The sequence below is a fragment of the Enoplosus armatus genome, chromosome 11 (assembly GCF_043641665.1).
Source record: "Enoplosus armatus isolate fEnoArm2 chromosome 11, fEnoArm2.hap1, whole genome shotgun sequence".
Lineage (NCBI taxonomy): Eukaryota > Metazoa > Chordata > Actinopteri > Centrarchiformes > Enoplosidae > Enoplosus > Enoplosus armatus.
The window spans coordinates 12,003,004-12,015,566 of NC_092190.1; the positions used below are offsets into that span (position 1 = coordinate 12,003,004).

At 41.8% G+C, this 12,563-nt stretch overlaps 1 protein-coding gene across 1 annotated transcript in view; it reads left to right on the forward strand.

Moving 5' to 3' along the window:
- The window catches only part of LOC139292105 (FERM, ARHGEF and pleckstrin domain-containing protein 1), a 46,326-nt gene extending 34,980 nt beyond the window's left edge, over positions 1–11,346 (forward strand). The window contains exons 13-26 of the mRNA XM_070914267.1: positions 785–972; positions 1,265–1,354; positions 3,294–3,427; positions 4,368–4,449; positions 4,539–4,776; positions 4,875–5,005; positions 5,129–5,197; positions 5,706–5,795; positions 6,087–6,169; positions 6,754–6,866; positions 7,119–7,282; positions 9,927–10,034; positions 11,018–11,169; positions 11,265–11,346. Of these exons, the coding sequence (XP_070770368.1) occupies positions 785–972; positions 1,265–1,354; positions 3,294–3,427; positions 4,368–4,449; positions 4,539–4,776; positions 4,875–5,005; positions 5,129–5,197; positions 5,706–5,795; positions 6,087–6,169; positions 6,754–6,866; positions 7,119–7,282; positions 9,927–10,034; positions 11,018–11,169; positions 11,265–11,346 (1,724 nt within the window). The remainder of the gene's footprint in view (positions 1–784; positions 973–1,264; positions 1,355–3,293; positions 3,428–4,367; positions 4,450–4,538; positions 4,777–4,874; positions 5,006–5,128; positions 5,198–5,705; positions 5,796–6,086; positions 6,170–6,753; positions 6,867–7,118; positions 7,283–9,926; positions 10,035–11,017; positions 11,170–11,264) is intronic.
- Positions 11,347–12,563: the final 1,217 nt, after the last annotated feature.

Below are 12,563 nucleotides of genomic sequence, written 5' to 3' on the forward strand. Positions count from 1 at the left end.
ATCGCCGGTGTAGATGACACTAAGTAAGCTATTCCTCTTGATCATCCTGCGGTATGTGTCTCAGCTCGCATATTGATTGAACAGAGACTGCCAGAGCTGTCTGGACTGTAAAGTGAGTCATGGCTGATATTTCACTTTCTGCAGGCAGATCCCCCTGCCAGACCTCATTATGTTTTCCTGTGTGGCTGAGGAAGACTCACATCTTGGGTGTTTTGCAAATACTTGCAATAGTTTGGTATAGCCTGCATAGTTTCCCAATGGGTGATGTTTTGCCATGTTGGCAAACATCATTGTGAATTGAATGCTGGAAAGTTTTAATTATTATCAAAATGTCACCAGAGTGTCTTTTCTGTAGAGCTGCTACTAAAGATTATTTTCATCACCAATTAAATGTTTAGTCTACAAAATGTCAGAAAATGGTGAAAAATGTCCACAATTATTTCTAGAGTCAAAGGTGAAATCTTCAAATGTCTTGTTTTGTCCGACCAACAGTCCAACAATGAAAGAAAGAAGCTGGAACCAGAAATAATTAAAAGATGATGTAAAGGATTATTTGATTTTCAAAATAGTTGCTGATTCATTTTCCCTCAATTATACAACTAATCATCACTTCATATGAATTCTCACAATGTGCCAAACTCAACCCATCTGAAGTAGGTGAATGCAAATGCTAAGAATATTTTTTTGCCCAGATCTGGTCTCCTGTTGTGTTTCTACGTATATTTGAATTGCTCACGTTTTTGTTTTCTCCCCTCACTTCGGTTGCTGGTTGGACCCGGAGCAGGCGTGGTGTCCAACAGCCCTCACCTGTCTGCGTCCTCTGGTCACTCCCACGGCATGGTCAATGGACAGAAGTCACTGGAGCTGTGCAGCCACAGTCCCGACGGCCGACAACCTTCCCCCCTCACCAGCCCGCTGCTCAACGACGCTGGCAGTGTTCGCACTGACGATGAAGACGAGGTCCGGAGGAAGGTTTGTGATTTAATTGGGCGCTTCTGTTTATAAAAACACAGTAATCACTCCAGTAAGTTGCTTTGTTGTTTCAGTGTTTTAGGGTTTTTGTAAATGTGTGCTTCAAAGCCACTGTCACATACTCAAAATAGCATTGGACCTAGATTACCTGTCCTAAATAATTCTCCACCGGGACTGAAGCTGAGTGTTTTCCTGCAAATCTACTTAGAAAAATAGGTTGAAACTGGCAATGAAACTGAACACGAGACGCTCTTGCTCACAGCCTCCTCTCTGTCGTGATGTGTCTTTGCAGAGGTTCCCAACAGATCGGGCCTACTTCATCGCCAAGGAGCTGCTGACCACAGAAAGGACGTATGTGAAGGACCTGGAGGTGGTGACTGTGGTAAGAAAAGCAGAGTCTGCTCTCGCCAACATGCTGCTCCGCTGTTTGTTTTCTCCTGCGCTGTCCTCTGGGGAGAAAACATTGATTATTCCGGTTAGCTGCTCCATTGCAGAGCGCCCGCCAAAACACAAGAGTCAGGCAGTGACACAGGGATATTTTGGCAGATGCGATTTCATTTTTTATTCATTCCCCACACTCGCGCTCTGAAATGCATTTATCTGTCTCACTCAAGGCTGTGAATACTAAACCGTGTTTGTGTTTAAAGAGATGGATGGATTTAACCGCATGTTCCCTTTTCATGTAACTCCCCATTTCAGTCCGTTCCTTTAGACTTCACCGGCACATGGACACCATTTCATTTGATAACATCTCAAAGGAAATGCAGCAGAAAGCAGGATATTAAACATGCAGCTCCTTCAACAGCAAACAAGAAGCATGTTCTTACTGAGTCTGGACTGAATCGCCATCACTCGCCATCAAACGCATCACTCCTTTTCACTGGAGTTTTTTAAAGGCTGCAGCTTTTCTCATCTTGTCATTTTCAGAGGAGCCTTTCACACATCTCTTAAATATTTGGGTTGGCTGCTGTCCTCGTTCTTTTCTCAGCTGTGTGTGTGTGTGTGTGTGTGTGTGTGTGTGTGTGTGTGTGTGTGTGTCGTCTCTCTTCCCGTGCACTGGTTGGTGCTGGTGTTTGGGGTGAAGTCATCTGAACAACAGCTGGCGCTTCTTCTCAAGCCCTCCTAACACTCACTTTTCCTAAGACTCACTTCCCTTTCCCACCACGTCAGCGAAATAAAGCTATTTTCTGTCCGCTGTGGCCAAACAAGCGATGTTTGACTTCAATCTGACTGAATGGAACGATATAGTGTTCAGAATGATTGGCTATTGATTCCTTCATTCATCCACAGGCAATTAAAGGATTCAAGAGACGTCACAAGACTGAAAGCAACAGCAGAAACACAGATGAAGGTCTTTTTGTATCCTGGGAAAATCTGCATTAACACAGCATTGATCAATGCCACTCCTCTCACTGAACAAGCTCTTTACAAGCTTGAGACCAGAAAATCAGGACTTGAGTCACCTGATGTCATGGAGGGATAACCATTCCACTGCAGTTTAATACTTGATTTGGCCACTTTTACAGTTTTCATACCCGTTACCTCCAAGCTTCGTAGCTTCGTTACATGGTTGTTTTAGCTGTTGTGAACCAGAAAATGATCTTCAACCTCTGGAAAATACTTCTGGTATTGCTCTTGGCAGTTGTGGTGTCCCATTTTCCTCTCAAAGTAATCATAGATGCAATGATTTCGTCTCTGATGCTTGAGAGATATTTTGGTAAATATGTGTAAGGTTATATTTTCCTTTTTGGGTTTTGCCTTCTTTTAGATAGCCGTAGATAAGAGATGACAGGAGATGAGGAATGACAGAATCTAACAAAGGTCCCCTGCTGTACGCAAAGTAGGGATGCCATGGAAACCCCAGACCACCAGAGTCCCCCCCCCTCCACTTACAAATGTGTTTTGCTTATCATTACTTCACATGAATGTTTGACCCTCAGTGTGCAGAGTTTGACACTAGGAGGCTGTTTTCACATTCATCCGCACAAGTTTCTCTGTTCTCACCTTAAATCTAGAAGTGCATGCATGACCATTATTTTGTGACATCAGAACTACTTTAACAGCCAATCATAGTCCAGTATGCAATTTAACCAAATGTGGCAACTTGAAGCCTCCTATGCACATACACCGAGAATTGACATCAGGCACAGTAGTAGTGAAACATGAAGAAACTTCTTTTTTGAGGCGAAACCATCAGATACAAATTATTATTCACAGCAGAGTGTTTTTATATGTCTTTGTCACCATGTCTGTCTGTAAACCAGTATAGTATGTTTTCAGTGCTTGAATTTTGCATTGCATGTGTGTATTTGTGATGTCAGTCTTTCCAGAGTGCTATAGGACAAGATGAGGCGACTCCAGACTCTCTGAAGAACACCGTCTTCTCCACCTTCGAGCCTCTGCACGAGTTCCACACAGGTTTTCTCAGGGAGGTGGAGCAGAGGCTGGCCCTGTGGTGAGGCTCATCTCACTTCCACACTCGCTCTGAAAAGACCCTGCAGGGTCCAGAACATGTCCAGTGATGTGGCAGTTTTGGTTTTAGTCCAATTTATCACAACTTCTTATCACAACCCCCTATTTAATGAGTTTTATTGGCATTTAGTCTGAGAGGTGACCCAGTCCCTATAGATGACCCAAGGAACTATTGTCTCCATGGCAACAGTAGTGCTGCAGCACAGCCTTTTCTTGCCTGTGGGTTTCTGCTGTCTGATCTCCTTAATGATGTTGTGCTTTATCTAACACACACACACACACACACACACACATAGACATGCAGACAGTGATGCATAAAGCCTGTCAGCCTGTTAGAATTAACGGCCATTAACTGCAGATCATAAAGCATTTTTATTTCAAAGCCCATTTTGGCGAGTCATCGTTAGTACTCCAAATTAAAGCTGAAAGTGGTATTATAGTCAACTCTGCTGATAAGAACCACACTCAAATGTGTATGCAAATGATCTAGCACTACATGTCTCTTTTATAGCTTTGCATATTCAAATATCATAGTAGAGATGCACTTTGTGTCATTGTGACCCTGATAAGAGAGCTGTCTCTTGTAGATTAGGAAGGATGTGTTTTACAGACTGGATATGTTTCCCTAAAGCTGTACCAAATTAATAAGTATTCTGAATGGGTCCAGTAATGGCAGCCCATTACTCCTGCACCCTGTGTCATGCAAGTCATGCTCGAGGGAGACACCTGCTGGTGGATCTCTTTCTCAAAGTGTAAAGAGCCCTGTTTAACTTCATTGGAATTTTTCTTGTGAAGTTCATCTGAATAATCAATGAGTGTTAAGTGCTTTTTTAGTGTTAAGTAGCTTAGTCAATTAATTAACTGTCTGCCATGGCTCCATAATATTTTAGAGATAAAAACTTGCTGATGTCTATCTGTTTTAGGGAAGGACGCTCCAACGCTCACATAAAAGGAGACTACCAGCGCATTGGAGATGTCATGCTGAAGAACCTTCAAGGCTTGAAGGTGAGGCACCGCTCTGTGTCAAACTCTTACATATCTTTAATTACAGTAATTAATTAATACTCATTTATGTACTCCAACTTTGTCTGTAGCCCCTAACAGCAAACCTGCATAAGCAGTCTGAAGTCCTGTTGGAGCTGGAGAAGGCATGCAGGTCGTTCCGCAGGCTGGAGGGTCTCTGCAGGGACTTTGAGCTGCAGAAGGTCTGCTACGTCCCCCTCAATGTCTTCATTCTGCGGCCTCTGCACCGCCTCAGTCACTACAAGCAGATCCTGGAGCGCCTGTGCAAACACTACCCAGCGACTCACGTGGATTTCAGGGACTGCAGAGGTACTGCTCTCAGGCCATTGTTTTTAGAGGCCCATCTAGGTCTTCTGGTGTTAATAATCTATATGTCCATTAATATATATATCTCGGTTGGTCTGTAGCTGCTCTGGCAGATGTGTCTGAGGTGGTGGAGCAGCTCCAGGGAAGCCTAATCAAGATGGAGAACTTCCAGAAGCTGCTGGAGCTGAAGAAGGATTTGATCGGCGTTGACAATCTTGTTGTTCCCGGTCGGGTGAGTTTAAAGCTTGAAAGATTGGACTGGCAAAGTTCTCCATCTGACTTCCAGACATCTACTGACTGCCAGTATAGTATTTAATACATGATGCATGTTTTTTATTTGTTTCCTTTTTCTCAGGAGTTCATCAGGTTAGGCTGCCTCAGCAAACTGTCTGGAAAAGGCCTACAGCAACGAATGTTTTTCCTGGTAACACCCACTTTCTGAGATTAGGTCATATCACTCATCAAATTATTAAATTGAGTGATCTCAGGGGAACAATAATCTAAAGCTTTTATCCTTTCCAGCTATACATTACTCAGATGGTGTTGACAGATGACGTGCAACTACAAAAGTTATTTTTTGGGAAAAATACCACGTTTGATAGTCTTATGGCATGCAAGTGTTTTACACGTGTGTTTGGTTTTGTTGAAAATACGACTTTGATAAACAAGGCTTTAAAACATTTATTAGTGTGTGTGTGTGTATAGTGGAGCCTTGGGCTTATTTATATTCAGGTCTCCTGATTATTAACATTTCTCTGCAACTATGTTCAAGTTTATAATTTCTCAGTCATTATGACAAGCTGTTTGTGCTTCCTTAGAATTATTTATTGCATTATATACATTTAGTTCAGTAATTCAAACAAAAAACAGACTTAATGGCATTTGGTTTGATGGATTTGTCCCTCTCTCTCTCCCCGCCTCGCTGGCTATAGTTCAACGACGTCATTTTGTACACGAGTCGAGGGATGACGGCGACCAATCAGTTCAAAGTGCACGGGCAGCTGCCGCTCCACGGCATGACAGTAAGTCCTGTGTCTCTCAGTAGAACATAAAGTGCTTCAAATGGCTGTCACCAGTTTGTCATTACTGCAAATAAGCCGCCTCAAACAGCTGAACTACAGCTCTTTCAACGTCTGCCCCCACACACACCGTCACGCACACACACTTTCAGGAGAACCACACACGTCCTTCTCCCTCACTTCCTTTTCATCATCCCTCCTGCTGTCTCTCCCTTTCTGTCTATTTTGGTCCTTGCTGTCCTAGATTCTGCTGCTCTCTAATGTTTTTTCTGTGTCTCTGTGTTCTTCTTCCAGATCAGAGAGAGTGAGGATGAGTGGGGTGTGCCTCACGCCTTCACATTGGTCGGACAGCAGCAGTCGGTGGTGGTGGCAGCAAGGTAAGACGCCATGTAACCTGGACCTAAAATTAACCCAAAGTGGCTGCGTGTGCTTCTTTTCTTCTGGAGTGGATTTTGGTGCGGCGACATTTGAGAATCATGAACTCTCGTCAGATGCAGTTCTCACAAATAATCTCAAACTTGTAGAAAAACAAATACATATGGGGGGGGTCCAAATCGTGTTTCTGTCACCCTCACTTTATAGTTTCAGTTTAGCCCTGGGCTGTGCCTCTCAGGCTACATAGAGTCTACTAAGAATATTAATAAAAAGAAAATTGATACATATGTAAATGCAAGAACTAGGAGTCACATATTTTCTTTGTTGTCTGTTTATTTGTTTTTTTGCGCCCTCAGTTTTTAGCATTTCCCCTTTTTTCACTCCAGTTCAGATCCAGTTTCCATGAATGAGCAGATGGAGGCTTAGTGTCCTTTTAAGGAGAAATTTGGCAGGACACCTGGACTAACATGGATCCAACTTGTGACATTCTTGTTAACTGAACTATGTCTAACCACCGGGCCGTCCTGCTGTGACTAACGATGGGACACGCTGAGCACTTCATCCATTTGTATGTTTTTCACTCTAGTTCGCTAACAGAGATGGAGAAGTGGATGGAGGACATAAAGACGGCGATAGAGATGGCAAAAACCAGCAACGGGCCTTCATCTGACCTTCTGACCAGCAGTCTTACAGACAACAGTAAGTTACGACATAAACACACAGTTGAGTATAAAATGTATACTTCAGTTTGAAGGTGAGAAATAAACAGTGGATTTACAATAACTGACAAAAAATACTAACATTTTGAGTAAAAACCCCACGACTGATATCCCAGCTACACGAGACTACCTTTTATTTGTGAATGATCTGACGTTGTCTGTGTTTTAGCCCCCTCCTCCCCTCACCACCCTGCTCATTATCTAGCAGTTAACAACCTCCTGACTTTCCCAGAATGCCCTGAGGACTCCTCGGTGGAGGTGGAGTCTGAAGACGACATAACAGCATCGCACACTGCACTGGAGAGGCCCGCACCTCACCGTGGTAACACCATGGTGCACGTGTGCTGGCACAGGAACACCAGTGTGTCCACGGTGGACTTTAGCATAGCTGTGGAGGTACCGGCCTCAGACCTGCCCCTCCCCTCCTGCCTTACTGTTTTCTTTCTCTGTGTCCGAGTGTGTGCTGTACCTTGATTCACTTTGATTATCTCCCAGTGGGAACAGTATCCTCCTGTGCTGCACGCCATCATTTTAACGATTTCTTACGATGCTGAAGAACATTCTTGAAATGATTTTAAGGCTCATTATTTTCATCATTTATACTGTAATACTTTACAATTAAAATATTTATGATTATATTATGTAATAAGATATGGTTAAAATTATTAGATTATTATAGATTATAAAACAAATAATAGAATAGTGGAAAATGCATTTTATGAATGCCATTTGTAATGCAAGCACTTAATCTTTTTCTATCAGGAAAAAAGATCATAGATGATCAGTAGCTCACATTTTCTCCCCATTTTCCTTTTTATCATCAGTAACTGTAAGAATTGCAAGAGGAGTTTGTTTGCTCCAGCAGCAGGAAATTTACAACTCTTGGATTCGCAGGAACATAAAATTTAGGTGAAAATTTATTTAAAGGCTCCAAGTGGAGTTTTCTTGTAACAAAGTTATGTCTACATTCAGTGAGGTCTAACAAGTGCATTTCCTTCCTTTATAAAAGCAAAGTCGATATTTAAACCTGCACTAACTGATTTCTTTGCTGACTTGGGGGCAGCGGAAACAAGTGAACACAACATTGACGAACAAACGAACTTGTTAGCAAACAGTAGTTTATTTACACATCTAGCAGTCAGAGAGCAACATTATCATTCATTTGGAGTCGTGTTTGTACCTGACGAATTTCAGTCCAGTATTCACTCTCTTTTAGCTCTGTTTTTGGTCTTTACCGCCTCCAGCTGTCGATTCGCGGGATAATGTGAAACCAATAGAAGGATACAAATCGTGGCGCCTGTATGCTCGCAGGCATGCATGTGCATGCTGGTACGCCTGCACAATAAGAAACAAAAACGATGACCCACTTGTAAAAACAGCACTTATAATGGACAAAAACTCAACATGGTACCTTTTAAACTGATCTGTTAAAAAAAATCCAGGAATTTTTCTACACCAACTGCTGAAAACTGAAAATGATGAGCCTTAGGGATTTTGCAGGAATATTGTTTGAACTATTTTTATATCAGATAAATGTTTACCTTTAGTCATTGTATGTTAAAGCTCTTTTTTTTTTGCAGCCTCAGTGAGGATACTGTTCCTTCACTCTTTTGGCTAACAGTAGCCTGCGTGACGTCTTTATCTAAACTCAAAAACTGTGGCTTTCCTTTGTGGTTCTGTCCTTTCTCTCCTCCCCTGGCACTTGAAATCTCTGATCGTCTATAGAGAGAGAGCAGTGCGTAGATGTGCTAAACGTCCTCATCTCACTCTAACAGAACGGATCCTGTATCGGGATGTAGCCTCTCCACAACCCATCTGTGCTCTGATCTAGTTCTGCTCTTCCTCTGTAGTTGTAACAACGTCCTCTTCACAGCTTTGCCTGGACACACTGCCAGCCTTCGTGTTTATCCCTGCCACCGCATGCCTGTGTTTCACCAACTCAGTCTCTGTGTTTCTGTCCTTCCCTCCCTGTCTGTTTTTTTTTCTCTCTCTGTCTCTCTCTCTCTTTTCCCCATGCGTCTGTGCGTTCCTCCGTGGTAGAGGACCCTAGTCCAGTCAGTGAGAATAAGGCCCCCCTGGTGGGGCCCCCCAGTGGCCAGGGACCAGTGCCTCTGTCTGTTATCTGCTGGTACCGTGTTCAGAGCCTCTCCTTTAGTGAATCCTGCAGGAGTCTAGAGGTAAAGGAGCCAGGCAGACAGGAGAGGCCCTGTATATGTGTTTACCTGAACTGCACCGTAGGAAGAGAAGTGCTTTGTAGACAAAACTATGGAAAAGATCATGTTGCACGTTTTTTTTATTTACTTAATAATGAGTAAATGATAATAATTACAGTGCTTAGCAGCAGTAGGTTTACAGTTTACAAAAGAAGCACATTTCAAAGAATAAGGCCAGTCATATTCTATATTTTTGTTATTGTCAACAAATGCTATGAAATGACCAAGACCAACAATGTGTTAGTTTGTTTCTCAACACTTTCTCACTTCCCTACTTTGTCTATGGCACTTGGCCCATTTGATCCTACTGAAGACGTACATCTTTAAAATCAGGTTACAAATATATGCTTAAGTAATTTCCTGAAACAGCTGGGCACTGTGGTTTTTAGCAAATGTTTCTCAAACAGGAGTAAAAGGTGTCTTTGTGGGGGACTATTTTCAGCTGTGGATTAATACATATTTGGTTCTCTAGTGGTTATTTACATCAGCAGGACTCAAAATAAACTACAGTGCCCATGTTCATCATATTGAAGGAACATGCCACTCAGTGCAACAGTGTGACTCACTGATGTGTTTTTAATAGTTTTTGGACAACAATGGTGCTCTGTGGCACATAGGAATAAGATGTATCAGGCTTTGGATACACAGACAACACTTCAGTTCGCTGTTGGTTTGGGGCTTTTCATGGGTATTTGTTAACAATTAGAAAAATCTTGTACATCACCAGAAATAGTCAAAACTCTTAAGTACTGTACGCTGCTAGTGGTCTTATAATGTGTATGATATTATATAGTTTTCGATTTCCAACTTGTTTTTTGTCTTTATAGAATCAGCTGTCAGGAAACTTACTGAGGAAGTTCAAGAACAGCAACGGCTGGCAGAAGCTCTGGGTGGTCTTCACCAACTTCAGCCTGTTTTTCTATAAGTCTCACCAGGTGATGAACATTTACTCTCAACTCTGTTTGTCCAGTGAACGCATCGCAGCCTCTCACACAGTCGTTCCCATCCTCACTGTGCACCAGTCAGAGTGTTTACCCTCCTCTGGGCTTAAAAGCATCACATCTCTGTGTGGAATGTCAAATCTTTGTGCCATAAAAGAGGTTTACAGGCTTTCCCATGCAGTTTCTCACCTCACTTCTTTCCCCACAATATTTCTGTTTGCTGTCTTTGGCTATTTAGATAGTGTGAGTTTTAAATGTTACAATTATGCTACATTATGTACTTCTACTCCACTTTTTACTACATGTATGTGACAGCTGTAGTTAGTGGTTACTTTACAGATTAAGATTTGACTTCAAATAACATAACAAGTTTAGAAATCACAATGCGATTTTAAAGATTAAACCAGTGGTTCCTAACCTGTTGGGCTTGTGACCCCCTCACAATAAAGCAGTGTCTAGTTGTTGCCTGCTCCTTCGCGTGGAGGATATTCCAAAAGGTGAAACCAGATTAGTGAAGCAAACTTTTGGGTTTTTTTCTTTCCTCTCCCATGAATCAGTTTTATCCTGTCACCTTTAGGAGGCCCGACCCTCAGGTTTGGAACCACTGGACTAAACTAGTTGCCTGTATATAAAGTAGTTAAAACTAGCTCCACCTCTACCATGTATATAATAATATATCCGACACAGGGGCCAATTTTCACTTTTGATACTTCAAGGACATTGCGGATAATACTTAAGTAGAGTTTTAAATGCAGGACTTTTACTTGTTATTGAGTATTTTGTGGTTTTACATTGTGGTTTTGTCACTTTTACTTAAGTAAAGGATGTGAGTACTTCTTCTACTGCTGGATATGTTGCATAGTTTTCTGCTGTACTATTTTGTTTGTCCGTTTTTTTGTTTTTCCTTTTTCCCAAATAGTTTATGTAATTATTTACAGACTGAATCAATTTTAATTCAATGTGAATGTTTTCCTCAGGATGATTATCCACTGGCCAGCCTTCCTCTGCTGGGCTACTCAGTCACCATCCCCTCAGAGTCTGAAAACATCCACAAGGACTACGTCTTCAAACTGCATTTCAAGTCCCATGTCTACTATTTCCGATCGGAGAGCGAATACACTTTTGAGAGGTAAACGTCTAGATGCACATTTACTAAATGGATTTGCAGTTTTGTTGAGTCCTGGGTGTCAGGGGACTGATTAAAAAAGCTTTCTCTGCCCGCAGGTGGATGGAGGTCATCCGCAGTGCCACGGTCCCCTCTGCTGGCACTCGTGTCCTGAACAGCAAAGAGTCCCATCCTCACTGAGTTGGCTCACCTTGTTTCCCAAGCACTGTCTCCCTCGGGTGGCGCTTGCCCCTCCTGTCCCCCTGAGACTCTTTGCTTTTTCTTCTCTACACATATCTGGGACATCTTGTACATGTGTCCATGCACATTTGGTGCTTTTTAATGCTTCAATGGTGACATGTCCGCTGGTTTAGACTGCATCAGAGACTGCATTTTTTGGCATTTTTACTCTCAACTCTGAAACCTCTTTTTAAGGATGTCATTTTATACTGTTTTCTAATGGTCTGAACCACTTCCTATCTTTCTGGTTTTACATTTGATCATTGGTTGTTTTTACAGCAGGAACATGTCGATATAGATACTCAGCATTCTTTCTTAGATGGTTAAACTATCACTGCATTGTCATACCGTTTTTGTCTACTTTCGTCATTTTATTGAAAACTGCTGCTTTGAAAAATGCCCTGCAACTTCAGTGCCAAACTGGTTTATATCAATGTCCTGGACTTTTTAATGCTATTTTGTTACATTAGGGACGAGGAGTGTCTCCTGTACTGTATACCATGAAATTTTAAATCATGTAAAACAGGCCACCCTTTAAACAGTCAAAGCTCTGTTCACACCTGGCCCAGCACAATGTGTTCTTGTTAAAAAAAAAAAGAAAGAAAAAAAGGTGATGAAAATATGAAATTATTTTGTTGTATTGTTGACATAACCCTAGGGTTAGCCATGGGTAGCTGCCATCACAGATTAATGCCATTTCAAGTAAATATTCTATTTGCTGATCTTTGTTGTATGAATACGTCTCAGACTGTTTTGCTTTTTTTTTTAAAGTTCCCCTTCAGCTGTATGAGAAAAATGTGAGACATGTTCATAATCGTTGTATTATGACAGTGAGTGTAATTGAAAGCTTGAAAGATTATGTGTGAAACAAAATAGAAACTTTCAGTTCCAAGCGCCGCTGCCCTCACTGAACTAGGCTGCCTCCTGTATACAGAAACCAGATCTTTTTATGGGTCTAAATGAACGGAAATATGCATTTGACAGGGTTTTGCAGTGAAGCAAATGAAATGGAAAAACCTCAGTTCTGCTCAGAATTGCTGCGTTTTTTTCCCCAACACAACAGAGAGCTCTTTGGAAATGAAAGCAATAAAAAAACAACTTATTCAAACTTAGATTTGTGTCCCTTGTGGTTTTTTTGTAAGCCCAAGAGGCAGCAGTGATGTTTTCACTAGGGAATA